The 20,603-nt window shown below is 34.8% G+C and overlaps 2 protein-coding genes across 6 annotated transcripts; one reads left to right on the forward strand and one right to left on the reverse strand.

Moving 5' to 3' along the window:
• Window positions 1-6,546: 6,546 nt before the first annotated feature.
• LOC111024711 (uncharacterized) lies at window positions 6,547-10,717 on the forward strand. Of its 3 annotated transcripts, none has more exons than XM_022302477.2 (6): window positions 6,547-6,950; window positions 7,353-7,631; window positions 7,712-7,885; window positions 8,027-8,133; window positions 8,912-9,222; window positions 9,863-10,717. In XM_022302477.2, exons 1-6 carry the CDS (start codon window positions 6,789-6,791, stop codon window positions 10,426-10,428), a joined length of 1,599 nt encoding a protein of 532 aa, XP_022158169.1. In that variant the 5' UTR covers window positions 6,547-6,788; the 3' UTR covers window positions 10,429-10,717. The 3 variants fall into 3 exon arrangements, with proteins under 3 accessions (XP_022158169.1, XP_022158167.1, XP_022158168.1); XM_022302475.2 differs by having other exon boundaries at window positions 6,548-6,950; window positions 7,347-7,631; XM_022302476.2 differs by having other exon boundaries at window positions 6,548-6,950; window positions 7,350-7,631.
• An 808-nt stretch (window positions 10,718-11,525) lies between these two features.
• LOC111024698 (autophagy-like protein) lies at window positions 11,526-20,249 on the reverse strand. 3 transcript variants are annotated; one of them, XM_022302448.2, is made up of 6 exons: window positions 20,047-20,249; window positions 18,268-19,974; window positions 16,294-17,962; window positions 13,221-13,441; window positions 12,445-12,658; window positions 11,526-12,258 (listed from the first exon to the last, which is right to left on the reverse strand). In XM_022302448.2, exons 2-6 carry the CDS (start codon window positions 19,209-19,211, stop codon window positions 11,848-11,850), a joined length of 3,459 nt encoding a protein of 1,152 aa, XP_022158140.1. In that variant the 5' UTR covers window positions 19,212-19,974; window positions 20,047-20,249; the 3' UTR covers window positions 11,526-11,847. The 3 variants fall into 3 exon arrangements, with proteins under 3 accessions (XP_022158140.1, XP_022158141.1, XP_022158139.1); XM_022302449.2 differs by having other exon boundaries at window positions 12,445-12,649; window positions 18,268-20,249; XM_022302447.2 differs by having other exon boundaries at window positions 18,268-20,249.
• Between the last annotated feature and the right edge of the window lie 354 nt (window positions 20,250-20,603).

The raw sequence follows: 20,603 nt of genomic DNA on the forward strand, positions 1-20,603 counted from the left end.
GTCATAAAGTTGTATTAAAGGGATTCTATTGCGTATAAAATTTATGTTAAAATTTTATAAAAAGAGATCAAAATGACCACTTTTTAAAGGTATAGGGTCCAAAACAAACAATTTGAAAATATAGTGAATTTAAGTTTGGAAGTATTGGGATTAAATAAACTAAAGTTGAAAATACATGGATCCAAAATCCTTATTTGTGAAAGACAAAGTTTAAATCGGAATTAGGAGTTTGGATAATATATATATTAACTTTTGAATGCAACCACATATGTAACATAATCGACTTGTATAGTTGTCTATCAATGATAGTTCACCTACCAAAGTCTAGTTGATTTAACATTTCTTTTGTATAAATTCTCTAAATTATATAGACTATGTTCATATTATATTTTTACAATATAGTTTTTTTTATATAATAATTGCAAGATTGTCTAGCTTACATAATTATAATCACTATGCTACTAGAATACTTTATTTGAGTTCAAATCTTTTTAGACATAAAAAAGTTATCCCTTTGTTTTTTCTTAATATTATTGAAATTTGTTTGAAAAAGTCATAAAAAAATAAGCACATTAACCTCAATACATTATTTAAATATACTTAGAGATTAAGAAATAGCTGAATTAAGGAAAAAGATTCACTATTAAAAATTATTTTAATAACAAGTTCATTTTGTGGTTGCTTTTGTTCTTTTTCTTTGGATCCTCTGCCAAATTTTTTTTTCTAGGCCCTCAAAATTATATTTTCATTCGCGTGAATAAGAGAGTCTATTATTTTTTAAATTAAAAAATAATTAAATGATCAAACAAGAAAGGTGAACGAATGTATTCTTACCTTCAATGAAACAAATAGAATATTTAATTTTGAAAAAAAATGTGTTACATGTGTTGGGTTGCAAAAAAAAAATAAAAAATAAAAACCAATTGTGTTGGATCTTAACTAAAATACACCACCAATTAAGACTACGAGTTTACAGTGAAAGTCTATAGATTTATAGATTCATTAAATTATAGATCACTTTAATCGATCCAATTAATAGCCCAATAATATAATTATATTAATATGTGGTCTATATTTTATTATTAAAATATGTAAATATTCTAACAACATGGTCTTGTAGAATGTTTAAAAGAAAACTATTAAATTCAAGTATTCCATAATCGTTTTGGGTGACCCAATTCTACAAAAGCGAAAATTTTGAGATCAAATGCCACTTGGAGGAAAAAAAATCTTATTGATGGGTGGGTCCAATTTTGATGATGTATAACAAATAACATCTAAATGACATATTATAATATTAAAATATGTTAATAAAACAATAATTCAATTTATTCACAAATTTTAATTTTCTTTTAATGAGAATTTTTAATACAGTGAAGGTAAAAATAAAAAGTTCAAAAAGTAAATTCCATAAAAGAGTAGAGACTAGCTTCAAGTCTTTTTTAAGAGAAGGGTCAAATCTAAGCATGTCATGATTAAGATACCAATAGCTCCTCGATTAAGTTAATAATATTACAAATTTTATGTTCTAAAAAAGATCGTTCATGAGATTTTTTTAGATTTAACTATAGGTACCAAATTGAAACTCTTAAATCTATAAAGAGTAAAATAAAATTCAGTCAAAACTATAAAAACTAAATTGAAACTTCTAAAACCAACAGTAATCAAATTTGTAATTTAACGATAAAGAAATATGGAAAAGTCAATTGAAACTTCTAAAATCATAGTAATTAAATTTGTAATTTAACGATAAAGAAATATGAAAAAGTCAATTTGATCATAGCCCTGCCGGTTGAGAAAAAGACATTTAGTAAATTTCTTTTTCTATCGTTCGGTGTAGGTCCGGGATAATCCTTTGTCCCACAGTCTGGGTCTATTTACAACTAGCCAATTAAGAATTCTCAGATGTACTAGTACTAGCAAGTGCATCTTTGATGCAGTCATCGATTCTCCCGAGAGGTCACAATTACCGCGAGCAAACATATTAATGACGAGGAACAAAGGTTTCAATTTTTACGACCACATTTGTAATTTTATATATTTTTAAAAAATAATAATAAAGAGAGAGATTCCATTTTATTTTTCAACATCTTTGGACGCACTTTAATCCAAACAAAAACCAAATAAATCCGAACTCTGTTTCTGCTCACTTACAATGATTGTTGATTGGACGTTGAGCTTACGTGGACCAATAACCGATGAGGACCCACCGCACGAATCTACATGACGTCCGCATCTGATCACTTCTCCTGCAGACTTGTCGACCGCCGTCCACGTGGCAATTGTTTCATGGGAATTTGTGGGACCCACCTATATCCATTTGTCCGCATCTGTCTGCCAGCTCATCCTTGCACCACCCAGGTTGCAAAATGACGAAAATACTCCTTGAATATCTCTTTTTCAAGCCTGACTGGCTCTGTCATGAAGGGCATTCTAGGTAACTAGATTACTTTTCCTTTTTCCTTTTTTTCCAAATGGGATAATATTCTAAATTAATTAATTAATTAATTTTTTTCCCTAGATTTCAGTCACTATATTTTTTTTTGTTGTGTTCTATCATCCATCTCAGTAATTTAATTATTTAAAAATATATATATATTGAATTATAAATTTGGTCTCTAAACTTATAAAATCTGTTTTATAGGCTTCTTAGTTATAACAAACCTCTCAACTTTCATTGTGTCAAATTCCTAAACTTTAAAAAATATCTAATTGATGGTTGATTTTTGTGTTTAGACTTTCAATTTTATGTTATCAATGAATTTTTAAAATTATTTTGATACAAAATTAAAAGAAAAATGATTTGTTAAACACAAAAGTCAATTTTCTGAATAATATATCACTGAATTTTAAAAATGTCTAAATACAAAATTAAAAGTTAAAAAATATAGTAAAATTTTTTTAAAGTTTAAAAATCTATTACACATGATTTTGAAAGTTTAATGACTTACACGTCACTTTCTAAAAATTAGAGCCCTATTAGTTATATTTTAAAGTTATGATAGAATTTGTAACCACTAGTAGTTTAACTTTTAAAAAATAAAATGTTTTTTAAAACTAAAAATCTTCCAATTATCCTATATGGAAATTGGAAAAGTTTCATTTTTTTTATGCAAACACATATATGTTTTCGATTAGTTCTTTACTTTTTAAGAATCATTTTAAAAGTTTAAGACCTTTTTAGCCTTCGAATTTTAGTTACAATACTAAATACATTCCTAAAAAGTAGATTTAAAAAATCAGTAAACAAATTTATTTATTTTTAAAAGTAATTAAATTCAAAATATTATTAAATATAGTGTCCTAAACCTTTCCAACATTAGTGCAAAATTGAAATCAGATCAACAACATTTTATTTTATGAAATCAAGGATGGAAAGCTTTAACCCAGCCCTATTGGCAAAACAAGGATGGAGAATTATTACTAAACCCAACTCTTTGGCAGCTAGAGTCCTTAAATGCAAATATTTTAGGAATTCATCCTTTCTTTAGGCATCTTATAAGCGAAATGCTTCTTTCATATGGAGAAAAGTCTTATGTGAGGGAAGGATCTTTTACGCACTGGGATAAGATGGCGTGTGGGGAATGGGCAGTGCATTTCAGCATTGTACGATCGGTGGATCCCTAGTAACTCGACCCCAAGAATTCAGAACAGGGGGAATGCGAATGAAGACTTTCTGGTGGCCAATCTTATCGATGACAACAGGCAATGGAATGTGCCCCTGCTCTGCAAATTATTTGAGGAAGAGGAGGTGGAGAGAATTTGTAATGTCATCCTTCCAAGAGGTGATCAACCTAACAGATTGTTGTGGTAGTTTACGAAAGATGATAACTTCATTGTAAATAGTGGTTACCATGTGACCAATTCCAGGAAACCTAGGGCTAGTTTTTCCGATACATCACAGAATGAGAGTTGGTGGAAATGTCTCTAGAGCTCTAAGATCCCAACGAAGATTAAAATTTTCTGGTGGAGACTTTATAAGAATTTTAAAATTTCTTCCCACTAGAGAAAATTTGAACAAACGAAAGGTGGATACTACTAGTAGATTGATAACTCTCCAAAGAGAGTTATTCTCGTGATTATTTGGGCGAAAATGTACATTAAAATGACAAAGTGTGTTGGTTTTAGGTCATAATTAGTATTTAATTGCAAATTTTAAACTAAATATACTTAGTCTTGAGAACTTTGGCCAAAAACAGCATAAACTCTCGAATTTGTGGTTCTTTTGCACAGGTTTTTAAAGAAAGAGCCGAGAAAAGAAAGAAGTGCTGAACCAGAGAGGAAAAGCCAAAGCATTGTCAAGTCAGAGCATATAAAAGCTGGAGAATAACGATATCAGGGCATGGGTGTCCGTACAGTTAATTCAAAAACATGAGATTCACTTATGTCGGTACAATCCCCCCGAGAGGATCTAGGGCTTGTTTTGCACGTGGGAATTCATTTAATTTGATAATTGTGTTGTCTTTGTTTGTTGTTTGTTTGTTTTCCCAGTAAAAAAAAACATTTTATTTAATTTACGTTTCATTATTCAAAATAGAATGTGTAGTGTAGCTTATGGTACTTATTTTAAAATTCTACTTATATCAACCTGAACATAATTTATTGATTAAGACATATGTTATCGATCAGAAGGTCGTGGGTTCGAATCCCCACCCTCACATGTTGTTGTACTAAAAAATAATAATTAAACCAAAACATTCCTTAAAGCATAGAAATACAACATTTTACAATGCAAATAGGATGATGAGGCATCCAACTTGTTTTTAATGCCCTTTTGAAACATGAGTTTTCTAGATTTCCATGTCAGCGTATCTTCTCATTACATTTTTTCTCTTAATTATTTCTTTTAATATTTTTTCATCAATTTTTTTATCTTTAATTTTAATTTTATAAAAAGGCCATCAATTATATAATTTTCTTTTGAGAAAAAAATGGAAATTAAAATTGGAATTAACGGTTAATATTAAATTTTTTAAAAAAAAAAATCAAATTAATATAAATGAATGTAGTTTACAAATAATATTTAACTTTAATATAAATTAAATTGATTAAAAAAATTTAATAAAGACATAAAAAAGGTTGTTTGGAACAAATATATAACATTTGGACCATCCCAAACTAGAAATTCTACAAAAAAAAAAAAACATACAAGGGAATTTAGTGAGTCCTAGAGATAGGATGGTTTCAGAAAGAATATTTATCCAAACATTAATTGGTCGTATATTAGCGAACGATATATATATATGGGGTCGCAATGCATTGGCATTAGAAATCAAGACATTGGTATTGGACTTATCATTCGATTCATAACCTTTCAAACACAATCAATATATATTCAGACTCCCTTATATATTCAGATTCCCTTTACTTGTAGGAGTACATCTTGGATTTGCCGATTATGTTACTATTCAAATATCCTCATACATCATTATAAATTTTTCTATAAAACAAACGTGGTTATCTAAAGATATTAGACATCTATATTGTCAGGTATCTAAACATTCGAGATCCCTAAAACAAACTACACCCAAGTGCTTTAATTTATCAAAAAAACATTTTAAGTGCTTTTGATTTATTTTTTTTTTCAAATTGCTTTTATATTACTTTGGGAGTTATGATATCAAGAGATAATTGGTTTAAGGCACGACAAAGGTACCTTAATTCGATTTGTAAAAGAACAATCTTTTTGTAACATATTGAAAAAATACCCTACCCATTGGTTCTTTTCAATTGTCTTCAACTAATGTTCTACACTTGTAATATCTTAAAATCCTCTCATCTTAATGCAATATCCATTCATTCATGAATCATTTAACTAAAAAATGTGTCAGGAGCTACTCTTTATTCGTACTTCATCTAGCTCGATAATATAATTTGTGAATATGACACGGTTTTAAGTTCAACCAAAATAGATAAAATTTGAAAGTTTTAAAAGACAATCAAACTTATCTCGATCATGCATGTCTATTATAAACATCTATAAGGACCTTTTGTTCTTCCCAATAGGATACATACACAATCATCGGGCTCAATGGTTAGGTTCGACTTTGGTCTCATCGGACACTTAATGGAAGACTGACGTTCAATTACGAAGCGGACATGTATATGAGATGAAGCACACTCGATGATAAGACTGTCTCAACTCTCGTTAAGCCATAGTTGGGGTACACTCGAAACATAGTACGGAGGGATTAAGACGACTCTCTGTAGGAGACTTTATCCATACTTTATGTAACAACCCACGACTATACAAGAGGTAAAAAAGAGAATTTCATTAAAATAGTCTAAATGAATGCACAATTTTTTTTTAATTAATTTTTTCGCTGTAACAAATTTACAAATATGACCATTCACAACTAGTTTTAACACCCATTATAATTCTTTTCAAAAAAAAAAAACATCCATTATAACTTATCAATACATACATGTATATAACAAAGGCGAATTATCTATTTATAATCCGACCGCACGTGTCACCACACGTGATCGCCGTCAAATAAGACACCGCCAACGCGACCCGATCCCTCATCTGAACGGCGTTAAGATTTTCCCAAAAATCTCTCTTTCTATTTCTCTTTCTCTCTCTTTTTATTTTTTAAAAAAAAACAAAATAACAAGAAAAAATTGAGCTTTCAGAATCTCCGTCGTCTTTCGCCTTCCTATCCATTTTGGTCACAGATCGTCGTTCTAGGGTTTCGTTCTTGTATTAATTTTGGAGCTGTGTTTGGATTTTCGCCATTGATTTCAGTTTTTTCTATCTGGAAAAGGGGGAAAAGAGGAAGAATTTGATGGTGCAGTTGATGAAATCCGGGAACCGTCCTCTGGAGCCGGAGATGGCGTCGTTTCGCGACAAGATACCGGTGAAGCTGGAGATCGAGGACTCTCTTGAAGAGGAGCATGGTCCGTTCCGCAAGCGATCGAAGACGGCGACGGCGTCGGCGTTTCCACCGGTACGTGGAATCGGTTTTTCTTCTAATAGGTTACGGAGAAATGCTGCGGGAGGGAAAATTTTTCAGCGAAATATTTTATGAAGATGAATGGTTTTTTTTTTAATTGAACATTATCCTGTTTTTTATTCTTCCATTTTTTTTAATCGAGATTGGTATTCTGAATGCTTTTTCGGCATCCCAGTGAATGGAAATGAAATTTTCTGCTCATTCTCTGTGTGTGTGTATGTGTGTGTGTGTTTTTTTGTTCTTTTTTTTTTTACTTCTGGGGAGCGAGATTATGTGCGTTTGATTATTGAATAGTTACGGAAATTTTTTTTAATTTGTGATTTGTCATCCGTTGAAATGATTTTGGTTTTTTTGTTTGCCCTTTTTTGCTCGATCTTGTCTAACGAGAAGCAGCAGAGTGATGGAACCGAAGATTTTCCTGTACCGCCTTCACAATATAATCCGCTTGATGAGCCTAGCCCTCTTGGCTTGCGATTGAGGAAGAGCCCTTCACTGTTGGATCTAATCCAAATGAAGCTTTCTCAATCAACTGCTACTTCAAGTGATGTGGCGGAATGTGAAAGCTTCAACTCTTCAATAATAAAGGAAAATAAAGGCACTGCTGTTTCGGGCTCCACTGACAAGCTGAAGGCATCAAACTTTCCTGCGACACTTCTAAGAATCGGAGGTTGGGAGGTAAAATCGATCTCCCCTGTGATTCTAATGATTGGATAATGTTGTGGATATCAAGTAATTTAGGTCTTGTTTGTTGACAGTATAAATCAAGATATGAAGGTGATCTGGTGGCAAAATGTTATTTTGCTAAGCATAAGCTTGTATGGGAAATTCTTGAAGGTGGATTGAAGAGTAAAATAGAAATCCAGTGGTCTGATATCATGGCCTTAAAGGCACACTGCCCTGATAACGGACCTGGTACATTAAATGTGGTGGTACGAACTTCTTATTTCTGTCTTCTGCTTGACTTGCGTCCTTTCCCTCTTTATGCACGAGAGTTTGTGCATTTTTATGCAGGACTTTTTGTATATGTTGAGTGAAAGCCTATTTTCATTTGTTGGTTATATTTTCTGTAGTTGGCTAGGCAGCCCCTTTTCTTCCGGGAGACAAACCCTCAGCCAAGAAAGCACACACTATGGCAGGCAACTGCTGACTTTACTGATGGCCAGGCTACCATACACAGGTAATGCTTGTGATTTTACAATTTTTGAAGAGTATCAAATTTTATGATCAAACACTTTAGTTCCCAATTGAGATCGATGGAAGCTAGGTTGATTTAAGTTCTTTTCTTTATTTGCACAAAAAAAGTTCTCTTTACAACTATGGATATTCTTGATGTCTTCCGTTAATTTTTTTTAGTAGAGGAAGTTCTGATTTGTTATATTGTTTCTGAGATTCACGAATGAGAGAATTAGATTTTGTTATCTTTTCATTTTCCTTTCCTCCCAAATTTTTTAGTGCCGACTTGAGTTTCACTTCTTGGGCATAAAGAAATCTGTCTTTGACCATGGAATTTTCTTGTTGCTGGCAACTTTCCATCTATTTAGAATAACTGAAACGTAGATCCTGATCCACTGAAGGCACATATGGTTTAGAAAATCAACTTTCAAGATGAAATGATTTTTAAGAGGCATTATTTTCTCTCCTATTCTCTACTTTTTTTTCTTTCTTTTTTTTTTTTTGCTTGGATGAGGAGAATAAAATATGCCTTGCACATACCTGAACATATTAGATGCATTAGCATACGCATGCCTAATGTATATCACTTGGATAGATACAAAACACTCATGATAAGAATGAACTTACACTTTAAATCTTCTCCAACACCCCCCCAAACACCCCCCCCCCCCCCCCCCCCCCACCAATTAGAATCAATTTAAAAAGATCCTTGAAACCTGCCCTATATGTCTAGCACTATTTGGTAATTATCATAATGGAAAATCTAATTTTGTGATTGTTAGGCAACATTTTCTGCAATGTCCTCAAGGACTATTGAACAAGCACTTTGAAAAGCTAATCCAGTGTGATATGCGTCTTAACTTCTTAAGCCGACAGCCAGAGATAGTTTTGGATTCACCATATTTTGAACGAAGGGTTTCTGTTTTTGAGGATCCAGAACACCAAGCAGAAACTAGTAAAGGATCTACTGTATCTGTTCTGACAGACGGTGCCTCACCATCTACTCAGCAATCATCCTTGAAGATAGAACAACAAGACTCTACTTGTACAACTGTAGAACATCACTCTCAAGAAGCCCCATCACCTTGCTCAGGTGACAATTTATGGAACTGCTGTTGTTTTGTGCATTTTGGTGGATATGTTTGACATACTTTTTTTTTGTATTCTGTAATTATCTGATTGTTTGATTAAAATATTATTGAATAAGTTAAGAAGTAATAAAAAATGGGGCCCGGTAGAGAGAATCTCTTCAGCTATCGCATATCATCCCTGCTTGACAACTGAAGACTTAAATGGATCTTTTGCTTTCAAAGGGAAGATATGAAGGAAAGATGATACTGTAAACATATGAGTTTAGTGAAGGATTAACATGCTTTTTACATACCATATTTCTGCTTATGAGTTACGTGTATTATCATGGTTGAATGATGTTTTTATTCGTCCGTGCTCTTTAATTGAAAGGACAAAAGGAAAGCATGTCTTTTAGTTCAAAGGTTCTTGGTGCAAAATTGTTCTGCTTGCCAAGTGTCCTGTGAGTTCAAAAAAGTCACACGGTGTGTACGTCATGAGTTGAATGGTCAAAATATTCCTTGTCATTGATTTTCTTTGTAAATTGTGTTTGTTATCTTGGTGTTGTACCTTTTTCTAGGATTCTGCCCGGAATCAGTTGCACGTTTGTTTGTATCCTGCGTTCTTCTTCCTTTGTTTCTGATAAAAAATGGAATCTTGTGCAGCCGAAGCAAGTGCAAATTTTGAAGTTGGTAGTTCTAGAAGCCCAAGAAATTGGGAACAAATGAAAGTTCCTGGGCTCCACCCGTCCATGTCGATGAGCGATCTCGTGAATCATATTGGACACTGTATTACGGAACAGATGACAGCGGCAAATCCATCATTTGCCAACCAAGGACCAGAATACCAAGACATTCTAGAGGATATTGCACAATATCTGCTTAATGACAATCAATCTACAACTTCTGATGAAAAATCTCTCATGAAAAGGGTGAATTCTCTCTGTTGTCTCTTGCAGAAAGACACAACCAATACCACGACTCAGAATTCACTGTTCAATGATGAAAGCCGTGGCGAGGGACCCAATGACAGGAAGAACGATAAAGTCAGTAACATATTGAGAGGTGATGTTAAAGCTTTTACAGATGATGTGAAAGATAGCTCGGGTACCAAGCAGGCAGTTGGTATGACTAGGAAGGACTCGTTTGGTGAACTGCTGTTGCAGCTTCCTCGAATCGCTTCTATCCCAAAGTTCTTGTTCAACATCTCAGAAGAAGATAGCGAAAGTTAAGTCTTTCTGTAACTTGTTACAGAAACTGGGGACTGGACGGTTTAAAGGCGGATGACGAAAATCCTCATGGGATTCTGAAATATATATTGATGAAGAATCCTGTATGTGTAATTGATGTATTTAGGCATTTTATCTACATCTACAGCTGTTTTAATTCTTTCCCCTGTAACGTTATGAGACTGTCAGTCTTACATAAGTTGTAAATTGAATATCCGTTGGTCAATTAATCTATTTTAGAGTTGATACAAACTTTGAGATATATAAAATGAGCTGCACGTTTTGGATCCTACCTAGTCCCTCCAATTTTAGTTCTAATTTGGTTTTTAATTTGACTGAATCTCTGAAATGCCCCTATCACCTCTGTATTTGAAAATGTTCATATTTTTAATTTGATTCATTGTATTTTTATATTTTTAATTAATAATAGGTGATAATTTTGATTTTGACCATTTTAATTCCTATATTTTTAACTTTTAAAAGGTGATAATTTTAACTTATACACAACGAACCATTTAATATAAAATTATGTCACATCTCAAGAAATAGAGAGAGTATAGTCTATGTTAAAAATAAAAAATAAAATAATGGGTCCAAAACAAACCTTCCAAAAGTACAAAAATTAAAATAGACAAAAATTGAAAGTACAAAAATTAAAATGGATATTTTAAAATACCAAGTATTAAAATCGACAAAATTATATTTGAACCTTACATAAGTGTGTGTGTAAACAATGTTTGCATTTGACATGCTCATTGTCTCTGTCGCATTAAAGCCAAAAAAAAAATGTCTTTGTTAACATTTGATAACAACATCAAACACTTGTTCAAATTATAAAGACTCACTGCCGAAAAATAATTACAAGATATGTCTACATTTAGAAAAAGAAAAATAGAACTTTAAAAGGTAATTAGTTGAATTTAATTTCACAAAACTCTTGTTCTTAACATTAAAATATCATTTTTCAAAACAACTCCCAATTCAAACTAGATACAAAATCCCTACAATTAAGAAGCTTTCAACTTCTTAAATAGGCAAAAGTTGAAGCTTTAGAACCTAAAAAGAGGACCTGTGAGAAAATAAGATTGCTGCAAGGCATATTATCACAAACTCCAATATTGACATTTTGAACTAATAAACTTCATAAGTTCTTTATAATATATATATATATAGAAGTCAAGTAGAGAGTCAAACTAAGGACTAAGTAGCAATAATATTCACAGTTTCCACACTGTACCGTTAAATATATACAAAGAGAGAGATGGGTATAAAGTGAGTGTGAGGGGTTAAAAAAAGACTCATTCCACCATCAATTTGTACAAAAGGAAAACTGAAAAGTTCACCTCCCAACAATTGTTCTTCGATGTTATTGATATGTACACTTGGGATCTTCCATCATGTCAGTCTGTTGAATGCCAGGGATCAGGAAGCTGTAGAATGAATAGCAGTATCGGGTAACATCGCTACGGTCACTATGAAATATTCACATCCGACCGGGAGACTGTATGGGTTCGAAGATAAACCTGAATTCAAGGTCAACCTATCAGTCCCTGAATCGGAGATCACACAATCAGTTTGATCCGCCCTACCGTGGTCAGGCCGAGGAGAAGGCGGTGATGGCTTCACGGTCTGGCGTTCAATGTGGACAATCTGCCCAACAATGTAGTTAGATCGGGTAAGGAGATTGTCTGCAAACAAAGCCACGGATTCGGCAGATAGGTAGTAATTCGCACAGTTCCGATTGATTGCCTCATAATGCCCAGCTGCATTCCGAACAAATGCAGCAATCTCATGGACTTCCATTCGACCAAAAGAAATTTTCTCCTTGTTTGCCTGTTTCAGAGATCAATGTAATGACACCGCAATTCAGCTAATTGCTCGAGACAACGTAAAATCCAAAACCAATCATAAACCAACAATATATTTGAACAATGACCGAGGGTAGATCATATAAACAGTTCTTAAGACGTCCATAATTTTTTAGAGGAATGCTATTCCATTATCATAAAGGAAATTTACCTGTTTCTCGAGTTGATGCTTTGCGTACAAAGTTTGAACAAGCTCTTTCTTTTCTTCCAATTCTTTCATAAGTTGTTCATTAGCAGCTTCAAGCTTTGGGTATTTCTCAAGTAATTCTTCACGATGTTTGGCCAAAAATCCAACTCTATCCGCTATGGTGCAGATGCATTTGCGGAATTCGATTGTACCATCATTTTCATTGTCACTACCAGAACTAAAAGAATTCTAGATTAGTTTCATAAATCAAATAGATACTCACACAAGAAAAATCTTCTGAATCCAGAATTAGAACTAGATGGAAAATAGAGAGGAATTACATTTACAAGTCCAGCCATCTCTCTAAAGTTTTTCCTAGAATTATCTCACAAGTAGGAGGATTTTTTAGGGACTTAATAAAAATATCCGAAAATCCTTTTAGGGAAGTCATTTGTTCAAGTATCAGGAAATTAGCTTTCTAAGTTCCGTATCTTTATCTACTTGATAGCAAAATTAAAGTTAATATTGCTGCATGAAGGACTAAGAAAGCAAATATGTTGGGATCAGATTCATCATCCTAGAATCCATTAGAATACTAGCGCACTTAAAAATGCATGTAATATTAAAAGAGAAAAAAACTTGAAACAGGAGAGATTCATTCATTTGTGGGAAAATAACAATAAAATATAAACAAATTTTAAATCAGTATACAAGACAAGAAACAAGGTGCATTTATTTCAATGTGGGCAAGGTCAATGGTTCGGAAACCAGCAACTGTGCAGAAAACGAAACTAACTTACTTTGCTAAAGATTGCGCTAACGTGCGCATTGAATGAGCAAAACTGGCAACTCCGCCCGAAGCATAAACACAACTCCTTAATCTTTCGAAAAGGCCCCGCATTTTCACAGCTGATGCACGAAGTGCACTATACTCTGAAGCCCTACGGTCAGCTGCACAAAGATGTGTTTGAGCTTCTTCCCTTGCTTCATGTAGGCAATTCTCCAAGTGGGCACAATTCATCTGCAAGGATGGATAGAAAACAATTTACAACAAAAACCAGAGAAAAATTACTGGTCACGATGATAAAAACTTAAAAAGAAAGAAAATGGAAAACAACTCTTTCACAAATCATAGGTAAATATGGTAGAACTAATATTGTGTTTCCACCGTAAGCAATGCACGTCAAAACTCGAGGAAGCTGAAGACTAACAGTCAACAGAGAACTGTGGTAGTTCAAAAGGAGATATCATTTTGCCTCAGCACTATATACCAGAAAGCATAGACATAAATGATGAACTTGGATTCTAGATCACATTAGAACTCTTAGTTATTGAATATCTCATAACTGATTCATTTCACAGGGAGATGGAGGTCACTTCCTGTGCATCAGAAGAAATGGAAAACAAGTACATCCATATCCATATCAAGCTAAGCTGAGCAGAGCATAGCTCAACTGGATAAAACATATAGTATCGATCAAAAGATTGGAGGTTTGATCCTACCCTCACCTCATATGTTGTTAAACTAATAAAAATAATAAAATAATGAAAAAAGTACATCTGTATCAAATCAACAAAGATAAGTTTCTTTAACAAAGAGTGTACTTTACAATAATGAATAAAAGCGTTCCAAGAAGAACAGATTGTTGTGAGTGAGTAGACAGTGAAAAAGGATTGGGATGGAACTTGCCATTCATGAAGATTGTTGACAAGGAAAATGTTAACGGAGGAAATGGAAGATGTACTACTTGAACCAGCCTAGTAGAGAGGAAGGAGGTGCCCTTTCATAAACTCCAAAAGGGAGACTCACAATTTCTTTTTTATTTTAAGATAAGAAACGATATATATAAACACGAGAAACAAAAGAACAGCCTAAGGAAGCCCCTGCCAGCAAAACTAGTGAATAAGATCTTTCCAATGTATAAGCAATAGGTGCAAAAGAATTTCTTGTATTTTAAACACAGATATATCGTAAGCTATACACCATTTCTAAAAGAATAAAAAATGGATCTTACTCCCCCAGAAACTCTGAGATTTCTCTCCCCCAAAATGGTTCCATGCATTGCTCTTGAAACACATCTCCTAAAATCTTTGCTCTAGCTTTTAGCAGCCACCCCTTTATAACCTCAAACATCTGTATATAACTTCTCATCTTACCACAAAAGCCGCATTTCCTTTCCAAAAAACTAGCACATACTCAGCCCAAGACAGACTCCAAATGAGGGGAGCTCTTATGAAGGAGGGCAGGGAAACACATCTTAGTAAAATTCAACTAAGCGGCCTAAAATTATATGATTCCCGGAGACCTTTTTTCCCTTTTTTTAAAAGGAAACACGGCACACACCTCAATTCAAAACAACAGGCACACCCTAATTACAACGGATGATCAAGAATCAACCCAAAAGAGACAAGGGTTTGCAAAAAAATCCTCTAATTGGTTTTAATAGGAAAAAGAATTCTAGTTTCAATAAGTTCTCTTTTTAATGAAAAATCAGCTTTAATTGAGAGAGAACTTTGTAGTTCCAAAAATATTATGAAACAGAGTCTCAATGATCAACTTTGAAAATCACAACGATTGCCAAAAATTCATCCAAGACAGAGGTAATGACAATAGTAACGACCAAGTATGTCTAAGATAGAGCACTTCAATCCTTCAAGTCTTGATTTTGAATCGGCCTTCTGAAGCATGAGTTGGAAACTTGGAATCTCCTTGGTCTTCATTCGAACAATTAGCAACAAACTCTTTTCTCAGAAGCCCCCTCCTCACCAGTGATCCTCCGAAAAAATAATTATATGTTGTTTCTTAGTATGAACACAGAGTTGAGATCAAATCCTTCTTTCACCATGACCCTTCATCAGTTCATGAATAATGTATCCTTGTGAACCACAATTTTCAGTCTCATACTTGCGACAAATGGTTTAGTGCCAAAACAAAGCAAGTTCTCTCAGAAACCTCCAACAATATGGGTTTATCCAATCATTTGCAATTCTTAAAGGAGGCAGTAGTGAAGCTCTTTCCTCAAGTTCCATGCAATTTAAGAGTGGAGATAGTTCAGGACACTCATTTAACTGAAGTTATCTCACCTCGACAAGAACTAATGCACATTTTGGCACACCTCGCCTCAGCTAGCGATAGTGATTAATCAGATAACTCACTATCAAAATCAGAATGAGATTCACATCCAAAATCAGAATCCTCACTATCAAGATTGGAATCTTCCATTGTATCCTCATTTAAGAAGCTAGCATCTTTATCTGAATGACCCATTCATAACCGTTTTAGTTCAAAGAATCAAAATACTATCAGAAAAACCACCATTTTTCCCATGGCTTCCAGCTGCCAAACGAATTGACTAAACAGACAACTCCGCTAACATTTATCCTCACCCCAGGAAAGAGAGTGTAGTAAAGCATATCCATTATCATAAAAAATTATACCTAGACTCAAACAAAATGCTTCTAATAAATGTCCCCAAGAAAGCTAGATTTTGGTCACAAAACATAGACAACCTCTATAATACTGCTAATTTAATATGGTTAAAAGAATCCCTAAAAGAAATTAGTAAAAGACGTTCTAACCTATCATCATATTTTTCTAATAACCCCCATCAGTGGCTTTTCATATATTGTTCATGTAAATCGTACTCAATCACATCAACACAAAAGGCTAAAGGATCCGTGCATATAAAAAGGAAAGGATGTAGGATGGATAATAGTGAGAAACATATAAGAGAAAGCTACAAGTCACCAAAACGGTAAAAAATGGAAAGGAAAGGAAAGGAAGGGAAGGCTGTCAAAGCATTGGTTAAGTTATAAACAAAGTTTCATGGGAGGAAAATCTTCAACGGAAAAAAAAGAACAATCAAATAGTACCTGAGATTCATCAAGAAGCTTCCTACTGGCTTCCAACTCCCTCTTCAGTACAGCAACCTCCTCCATAGCACCTTTAAGTTTGGTTTCAGTTTCACTCAACAGAGTAGTCTTGTCTGCAAGTTCATTTTGCAACTCCAACAGAAGACCATTCTCAAGATTAGATTCCAAACTGGGATCCTCCACTGTTTCACACGGTAAAACATTCAGAGACCGAGGCATGCTCTCAGCTGTAGAACTGTTTGTCAGAGATATTCCCATATGTCCTACCATTCTATCTCTCACATATTTATCGTTTTCTTGAAATTCTTCACGATTTTGCTCCATCATTGAGGAATCCAAATGAGGATTCTGATCACCACGGGAATCCATCATATTTTCATCAACTGCTTCTGCAGCTCTACCAGGCTGTCCAGCAAAAATCCCCAGCTTTGTATCCAGGGAATTTGAGATGCAAGAAACCTCATCCATTGGCTCTGTAGTTGATATATAAGGTGCAGGAGCTTCTGGACCACCTACGATTTGTGGCTTGCAATTGTCACTCTTTTCAGCCAAAACTGCAAAATCACTATTTGAGAGATTTTTCCCTTGCAAATACTGATCTGACAGTCTTTGTTCCAATTCCTTAATGCGTCTTTCATATGATTCACACTGCATCTGCTTAGTTTTAAGCATAAATTGAAGTCGTCTTCCATATTCATCCTTAAGACGCAAGGCTTCAGCTGTTTTTTCAGCAGCATTCTTTAAGATACTGTCTGGTTTGCTATCACCCAATGAATCATATTCAAGAGAGAATGAACAAATCATAGCCAAAGCAGAAGCAAGATCAGCTTTCAATTTTGCATTTTCAACCTCCATCTTGCTGGTTCCAGCAATTTCAACTAACTCAGAACCTTCGACAAGCTCCTCGGAATCATAACTCTCAAAGGTGTCCTTTGAAATCTCTTCAGCCTCAACTGAACTCGAAGTTCCAACCAAGTTTAGAGAGGAATTCTTGATTCCTTGCTTCTCACTCTTTGAAGGGAGTCCTAACAAGTACTCAGGAGCATAATGATCAATGTCTGAAATATCAACGTCAATTAAACGGTCATCATAAGGAGTTATATGGACATCACACGGGTTAGGAATATCATTTAATCCCATAGATTCTATTACATCCCTAGGAAGGTATGAACCATGTTCTGTCACAAACTCCTCACGTCTTCTAACCTCATCTTCCCTCTTTCTTGCAAGCCTTTCAGCCATTTGACCAGCCATACCCATGTAAAGCTTCATGCAAGCTTTCCTTCTCACAACTTCAGAAAGGCAAGCTCTATAGGCTGGACCAATCCCTCGCACTAACTTCAGGTCCATAAACAGGTTATCTTGACGCCCCATTGCCTCTTTAAAAACAGGAAACTGTAATTTGACATCCTTGATGATGTAAGAGAAATAAGCAATCTTTTGCATGTAATGGTGCAAGAAGTTGTTCATTTGAATCTTTTTATCCTTACAAAAATCAAGTAGCTTGGAAACTGCACGATCACAAGCTTGCATTCTTGGCAGGTGATTTTTGGCATGGACATCATACATAGGACCTAGGGCTGAGACTGCATCATGAGGGCGAAGTGAGGAAGATAACTGACAAGATACGCAATCATCCACCAGTTTCTTTACAGTATCAACGTCTTTGCTGCATTATTATGCACAAACAAAATTTTAGAGTCATTATGAACACACTTCAACAGTTAATAACTACTGTGTAATAGACATGTAAACTCGCACATATTCAGTTAGTACCACAGCAATCTAGCACGTATTGAGACAATAAAAAGTGAGAAAATAGGTTTTGAATACACAAAGTGAGGATTAAAGGAAAAACAAAAACGTGAATTTTTTTATTTGAGAGGAGGAATTCACACCCCCAAGACAAAACCAGATGGTAGTAGTAAAGCAGGTCTGATGCTTGAGCTATTGCAAAAGTAAACAGAATCTAACCTCAAGGACTGCATTATACTTTTTTGTTCATTGATAAACCGCTGATGCTCCTTAATATTAGCTTCCAAACTTTTTACAGGAAAAGAGGTCCTGCTGGAAAATAAATCCTCAACTTTACGCTTAACATCGTTAAACATCAGCTTAAATTGTAAAACTTTGTTCTCAAACTGGGTGTGCGAACTGCCGCAATTTTCTGCTGACTTCTGCAAACTATCCTCCTTCACAAAATCCAGTAAGCACTTGCAGCTGGCTGTTTGTAAGGCAGGATGAAGCTTAACCAATCTCAATTTCTCAATATCTCTACGCCAATTCACTAACAGATCAGAATGAACTCGGTACTGCTGCAAATAACGCTTCATGAAATCTGTGTAGTTCTGATTAATCATTTTATAGTACTGATCCAAATTACCCCTTGCAACCTCTAACGCTCTCTCTTGAACCTTCTGCTCCCTCAAAAGTCTCTCGCAGTTATCCAATTTCATCACCGTACTACTGAATATTGTATGAGCCTTGTGATAGTGGTAACGAAACTCCCGCTCATAAGAAGGCAAAGCCTTCAAAGCAGGGTCTGAGGCATTATCTAAAGGATGAGAATCTTGAGAAGAGGAAGGTGATGGTGGTTCAACAACCTCAAGAATATCAACCTGCTCCGGCGGAGGTGGGGGTGAATTGCTTTGTAGCCGGGTTCGATCAAACAAGAAAACTTCCCGATCGTCCGCTGGAAGCTTGTAAGCTGAAAGGGGTCTCTGTGATTCCAGTCTAACATCCAAAGAGAGAATAACCTGATCATTGCAGTTAATCCGGGTGACCGATTCAATCAAGCGCATGACATCCTCAACTAGCATACCCTCATTGCAGTCAAGCTCGAATGAGCGCCCATTCTCAGAAATATGAACCAGTAACTTGCCGCCATTAGGGATAGCTTCTGTCACGCTTGAGCTCATCTTATACACAATGAATAATAATATCGACCAGAGGTTCCCAGCCAACAAGATTACACAGCCAAATTAGACCCCTTTTTCACGAAAAAGAAGAATCAATCCCGAAAAGTGATGAATACGGGAAGACCAATCCGTAGTCTATGGCTAAGACACCGCAAGGAAAGTCAAAATCAACAGTTCGTCCAGATTACGTTCCGCCCTTTCTGCTAGACTTTGAAATTCCAGCATTAGACCTTAACCCCCTACTAAGATCCCAAATCTGCAATCACCACTTCACTCCTAAAGTAGCTTGATCTATAATCCCTAAACAATTAATATCGTCTGCAGTGTTCGGTGACCTTCAAAACAAGTAAATTCTAAAGCTCACCGCCAGCCGTACACCAGCTTTCAATCTATGATCCCAACCCCAGCAACTACCCACCACGAAAGAACTTGCAAAATCGGCCCGATTCCAAAGTATGTCCCGGTAAAACCCTACTTCATCGCCGACCCAACCCACCACCCACAAAATCCAACGCGAAAACCAAAATTTTCGGCGAATATATCTTGATTTCCGTCCCAAACTTCCTCGGACGAAGGCAAACAAAAAGCGACGCGGAAAAAGGAACGAACCAGCGGAAAGTGACGAATCAAAACCAAAAGGGCCTAAACTCTAGGGTTGAAGCAAATGACTAACAACGGAAGGAAATAAGCGGAGATGATCGGAAGCGATAACGTAGGGATAAAATTTATTCTCAGCATAAGACAAAGCTTCCACGAAACCTTGCTGCAAAATGTCATACTCGTTACATATATATATATAAAAACATATATATTATGCGAAGAAGTTATAATCTACGTTTTTGTGTGTGTTCCATAATCTTCAACGAATTTTGCTTCTGGTTATGTCTCTCTTTCGCTTGAATATTAAAAAACCTTGGAGGAACCTTCCATGGCAGCCACCACCGTCTAGCAGAAGACCTCCTCTCTCTCCCTCTTCAAATTCTCTTCTCGCCGTATGAAGCAAATAGGCTTTCGTAAATCGTAATAATGTTGTAGGAAAATGCAATTTTGATAAAAATGTGAGGATTAACTATTAAGTTTGGATTTAAATATATATATGTGAAAAATAATAATAATAGTTATATTACAAATTTTGGTTCTATTTTCGAATTTAATAATTTACTCTAATTCCTAAAACTTCACAACGTGTCCCTAAACCGTTTTCTATCAACCTGCAAATTTTCTTATTGGAAAATATATCACATATTTGACTTCAATCATAAGGATTAAATTTTTTAATGATATAAATTAAATTAAAATTGTACTCCAACGATGAGGACTAAATTTATGATTTAACTTGGATAGAATCAAGAGATTTGGTGGTCAATACATTCTTCAAATCTTAAATAACTT

Source organism: Momordica charantia (assembly GCF_013281855.1).
Source record: "Momordica charantia cultivar OHB3-1 chromosome 8 unlocalized genomic scaffold, Mcharantia_2.0 BLBB01000008.1, whole genome shotgun sequence".
NCBI classification, from domain to species: domain Eukaryota; kingdom Viridiplantae; phylum Streptophyta; class Magnoliopsida; order Cucurbitales; family Cucurbitaceae; genus Momordica; species Momordica charantia.